Here is a 6000-nt window from a genome sequence, read left to right on the forward strand (position 1 = left end):
TATACCTTTCTCAAATACGCTCATTTGATTGGCTGAACAGTCCGCAAAAAGCGATATTAACCCGCAAAAGTGATAATGACTCTTGTGATATCACTTTTTCTTATGTGTATGAAATATGGGCCAGTCAAATGAGTGCATTTTAGAAAGGCATATAATATAACAATTATAGACTTAATATATGTTTCAGTCAATATGTGTTTTTTTCGGACCTGTAAAAATGATATTGACCTCGGACTGCGTCCTCGATCAATATCATTTTTACAGGTCCGTAAAACACATACTGACCTCAACATAAGTCAATAACTGTATAATATACCACCGTATTAAATTACGTAAAGCTCCCAATAAGAAATTCAGAGGAGTGTATGGAAAAATATCATGTGACGTTTCCGGTACCAGTGTAACTTAACGTAGAATAGAAAAGAGTATGTAATAACATACAATTATTGCATTTTGGTGAGATCGATATGACTTTTTATCATTGATCATGTGACTACGTCTAGAGCAATGGAAATGACTATAAATATAGATTTAATAATAATACAGAATATGATACATATATCCTTTGTTTTCACATCACATTTAACAATATTTACAGGCATAATAGCGATTTTCTTCCATGTACAAAATTGATTATAAGGCGGAGCATTTTCCGAAGTCATCACGCTCTGTTGCATGGGCATGTTTGCAGCTTTTTATCAATATCAAAAGCGTGCATTGTGATTCGACGTTAGAATTGTGCTATTGTTAACGGACGATTTGTTCATTTTAAAGATTTATAACACAAAAGGCATGCAAGACTGAAACAATCTAAACTTTAGAAATACCATGCTGTAAATGACACAAACAATAAGAATCGCGAATTTGACTAATTTTCTCTTAGGTATGATATACATTGTTACATTTAAAGTATGCGCAGATGGTTGGACAGCCATACACTTTCAACAGCAACAGAGTTACCTAAATTTGCTGCATGCAAGCCTTTCTAATTCTTTTCTATCTATCTTTCCTGTTTTTGTTTCTGGAATGTTTTCCAAAAACATGTAAAACGTCGGAAGTACTGTAAAAAGACCTGTTTTATCTGTATAGAGATTCTGACATTGCATTCGAAGCTGTTGCTCTGTGATGTCACTTCCGGCTTTCAGAACTATACATGCGCATACAACCTGATAGAAAACTTCGTCCGGCACCGGTACCATAACAACTGACTCAACTTCAGAAAAAGTCTTCATTACGTGCTCTAACATTTCAGGAGAAACATTCTTTCCTCCAGAAATTATTATATTGGATTTTCGACCTTCAACAAAAAACTCTCCTTTCTCGGTCATGCGTCCAATGTCATCAGTTTTGTACCACCCATCTCCAGTCATTACAGCTTCAGTTTTCTGTTGGTTGTGGAAATATTCTTTGAACATACTCGGAGATCGACTGTATATTTCACCTCTTGTTTCAACGGGAACCGTTTGTCCGTAGTCATCAACAATTTTCATTTCCACCCCTTGTAGCGGTAATGGCGTACCACATCCGTATTCGACAAAGCTTTCGCTATTTGTTACTAATGACTGAGTTAAAAACAAAGCTTCCGACGAACCGTATAAACAGCAGAGAAATTTCGCGGCTTTTCCAATAACTTTCGTCAAGGCTTTTGTCATTGGTTGTCCGCCAGTAAGTATTCCTATGACTGGCCAATCAGATGGCAACTCGTCCTATTTAAAACAAGATTACATCAGAATTGCATTTTAAAAAATGTTACTGTTTACTCAATCTGCATGACCAAAACACAATTATAGAAATGGTATATATGTTTATTTTGAGCGAATTTGTATTGTCAAATATTGTAACAATCTGAGAAATATGTACTAAAAGTATGTTTCCAAAAATGATACGAATAAATATTCGAGAAACAACTGAAAACAAGAAAATATCGGTAAAACCGATGGATGCTCCCCGAAATATGGTTATTGCATATTTAAAGCACAAATGCGGAATTCGTCGACTGGGATCACACATACCCCGTCCTTGTAGTGAAGCTTCCAAAGAAGTTTCTTAGAACTTCAGAGAGTAGTTGTTGAGAAAAAGCATGCACAAGCCATGTGCATCTCCTCTTGGGAGTTTTCTATGAAGTGTCGCTGAATATCAGCCAAGGGTTTCTGAGGAATTATCTGGACAAGGATGGCACTATAGTCGAATGTTGAATACGGACAAAGATTCACTGAAAATCATTCAACCGGAACATGAAGATAATACATGTATTCTCATAGGAGAGTGAAGCATCTCATGAATTATCGCTGAATGCCAGACAACAGTTGCTGAGAAATCCTCCGGACAATGATGGCGCTTTAGTTTACTAAAGTTGAATGACTGAAGGGCAACAACTCGGTGAAAAATCGTTCAACCGGTACATAAAGATAAGATGCGCATTTCGTTTCGCTTAATTTCAGCTAGTGGTTGCTGAGAAATACTCAGGACAAGAATTTGGGGACGGGCGAAAACACGGTCGGACAAACAAAGCGGCGATTATATGATTCCCCTTCGGGAGTATAAAATCTCTTGCTTACAGAGCAATCAAATATCATTTGCGACCCGGCAGTTTGACTTTAGTTACCATCTCGTATCATATAATTGCATAATATATCAATTTACAAAAAGCAATGTAGCATTTAGGCCCAGACAACAACAATTAATCGAATGAGTATTACCTGGATTCGTATAAGCTCAACCATCAGTGGAGGCAACGCAAGTATCAATGAACATCGTTCCTTTTCGATGACATCTTTCATGAAAGAGACTCTATTTGTTGGTGCTTCGCAGAATCCGGATATTGTCACCCTGCTTTGCCCTGTCAAAACTGAAAATGGAAATCCTCCAATCCAGTTAAACGGACGGTCGTTGAAAACTTTGTAGTTTGGATCAATTAATATTAATTCGGAACCAGCCACAGAGATGAGTGAGGCATGCGTATGTACAACAAGTTTTGGTACCCCCGTGCTTCCCGAGGTCTGTAACATAGTTGCGACATCTTCAGACTCTAAATCGGGAAAATCAGCATCAGAATCCGTACCATTTAGTAAATCTTGAAAGTGTTTGACAGGATCAGAGCAATTTTCAAAGCCGACACCTACCAGATAACGCAAGTACGGTAGTTTTGCACTTTTAATATCTCCATTGTCATTATATTCATCCAGTAACCCCTGAGCAATGTTCCAATTAACGTTATCGAATCCGGGATCCATAATGAGAAGAGAACAGCATTTCATTCTTTCCATAATCGCTACCAAGTCGCTACCATCTGTATAAGTAAACGAAACACTTACCGGGATAGCGCCTGCTATCATTGCACCAAACGTTGCATAAAGCCATTCAGGACATGTTCGTAGATTAATAGCAACAATTTCATTTCTTTTCACACCAAGCCGTATCATTGAACCAGCCGTTGCACATGACCTTTCGTAAAGATTTGACCACGTAATGCTCTGTCTTTCACCATCAGTTGAGACGAAAACTAATGCTTCAATTTTAGATTTCGTCTTTGCATATCTCTGCAGACATTCCTTAATATTCTTTGTACGTATTTCCTTGAGGCAATTTTCAATCCTAACATGACTTTTCACGTACGTCCCCTCCATAACTATTTCTTGTGTATACCTGAATATGAACTTATTATGAATATGTACTACTGCTTAAACACAAAAACGGCCAATGCCCTAAAGGCTAATGACAAGGACATTTATGTCTTATCATTGTTACTCGTTGATTTAAAATGCATGATATAGCACGCAGGTTCATCCGATCTAGGTGAATTAACATTACTATTTGGAGACAGTAAACAGTTTTCAGCTGTAAGTGTCAAATTGGTCGGGGGCAAATTTACAAATAGAGGCAATTTAGATTTAAGCGCATATTTGTACTTTAAAATAATAATTGCTAGAATTGAAGTATCCGTGGCAAGAATTGAGTTTCAGTTACTGTGTAGTTAGTTGCCAAAAAAAAAAAACAATATTAGTTCAAACATTTTTTCCTTCTTTGTTTCTATTGGAAAATATCAACCAGATAAAAATCGATATCGCCCAGCCAGGTGATTTCAAGGGGGATAATTTTTACCGATAAGGCGGCAAATTTTACCGATTTGTTGATCATGAGTAGCCTCGGGTTTGAAGTTATGACGCAGATGTGAATGCATGCCTTAAAGTCGAGCTGTCATTTTGGCAAGGGCCTAAGAAAAATTGAAATTGTGTAAAAACGGTACAGATAGCACATATATTTGAGCTTATTTTCAGATTTTACAGTGTTACTGGAGCACTCTGAACAAAAATCAGTATGAAGATTAAGATAAAGATTTTCCTGCCTTCAATAAACGATGGGTAATCAGTGAGGGCAAATATGTAATTTTTTTAAAATTTTTTTAAAGTAGTAAAGTCTAAAGTAATATTTCTCGAGAAATGCAACAAAAATTTGACGGCATTCCTATTTTGCTTGAATGCTCTTGCCCGTATAACTACATTTGTTTGGCTATACCTATATAATATTCATTTTTTGTGGTTAAATTTTTTAATATTAGCAATGTAATATCATAATGTTACCCATGTAATATTATTAGCCATGTAATATCAAAATGTTACCCATGTAATATCATAATGTTACCCATGTAATATGTTACCCATGTAATATCATAATGTTACCCATGTAATATTATTATGTTACCCACCATGTAATATCAAAATGTTACCCATGTAATATCATAATGTTACCCATGTAATATTATTAGCCATGTAATATCAAAATGTTACCCATGTAATATCATAATGTTACACCCATAAAAATAAAACGTAAATCAGAAAATAGATATAAGGTTTACCGCCAGGTAACGTTAACATCACTTTGTTACATCTCCTTTAGCGCATAGGTTAAGAGTAGATTTTAATAAGTTTATTTTGGCGTCTACTGTATATTATATTTCAAGTACAATAAATAATGTATAATAAATTGAATATCACAAGTATTTTTAAAAATGTTAGCAGATATTGCGAAGCATTGACTATCGTCACAATTTCTGCTAACAAAATCAAATGCAAATGATATTTATATAGTGTCTCTCCAAATTTCTTGAGGTGAACATGATTCGCACAAATTAGTAAAAAGTTATATTTACAGTTACCATTTCAAATATTTGTATTCTAAGTAAGGAGAGAGTATGAATAGTTTTGTGATTTCAACAGCCAGCTGCGCAAAAAGATCCTACATTGATGTTTGAAGACAGTTCCCATGTCCCTGCGTTATATCATAGTTGCATTTATCAGTCTGTTGAAAATACATGCTCAATTGATTGAACACCTCAGCAATCATAACTGGACTTGGTCCCTTATGCTATCATATAACCTACTTCAGACGCTGACACACAAAGTACTTTTTCTCTAAGAATATAGACACATTAAAAACTCTAAACAAGACTCACATATTGTCTCCCCACTTAAAGTTCAAACATGAGCTAAATTAACAGTTTCAAACAATATTCCTAGATGACTGATATCTCTTTCAGCAAATTTGGTTGTTGAGCTGCTTCCTGGTAATCTTAATACCAACAAAGCTGCAGGACCGGATCAGATCAGACCTTGTGTGGTAAAGGAGCTGAGACATGAAATTACAGTCTCTTTCAGAAATCTCTAGCATCTCGTGATATCCCACAAAAATACCCAATACACAAGAAAGACGACACCATCTAACTTTCCGCAAATCTCTCATACCAAACCCTAAAACATATCTTTGCTTCAAACCTATCCTCACACTCACAGTATTCTGTATAATCTTCAATGACTGCTTGCTGCCTTTGCGACCAGTGCAGACCAAGATCAGCCTACACATCTGTGCAGTCTGATCATGGTCTGCACTATTCGCTATTCTGTCAATAAATGTTCAGTGAACATCCCTTTGAATGTTAAGTGGTATGACCCAAATTAAATGATGGACCTGTCCATTTTAGAAATTTAGCAGGCTAAGGTTCCT

At 35.9% G+C, this 6000-nt stretch overlaps 1 protein-coding gene across 1 annotated transcript; it reads right to left on the reverse strand.

The window, feature by feature from the left end:
- Positions 1-548: 548 nt before the first annotated feature.
- Positions 549-3669, reverse strand: LOC123529530 (putative acyl-CoA synthetase YngI). The gene is made up of 2 exons (XM_045309895.2): positions 2700-3669; positions 549-1706 (listed from the first exon to the last, which is right to left on the reverse strand). The coding sequence occupies exons 1-2, from the start codon at positions 3624-3626 to the stop codon at positions 957-959; spliced, it is 1677 nt and encodes a 558-aa protein (XP_045165830.2). The 5' UTR covers positions 3627-3669; the 3' UTR covers positions 549-956.
- Positions 3670-6000: the final 2331 nt, after the last annotated feature.

The sequence above is a fragment of the Mercenaria mercenaria genome, chromosome 13, assembly GCF_021730395.1.
Source record: "Mercenaria mercenaria strain notata chromosome 13, MADL_Memer_1, whole genome shotgun sequence".
Lineage (NCBI taxonomy): Eukaryota > Metazoa > Mollusca > Bivalvia > Venerida > Veneridae > Mercenaria > Mercenaria mercenaria.

Coding starts and splice junctions, on each gene's coding strand:
- LOC123529530 (XM_045309895.2), bottom strand. CDS start 3,626: ATGGAGGGGACGTACGTGAAAAGTCATGTTAGGATTGAAAATTGCCTC. Junction 1,707..2,699: donor TTGAGCTTATACGAATCCAG/GTAATACTCATT, acceptor TGTTTTAAATAG/GACGAGTTGCCATCTGATTG.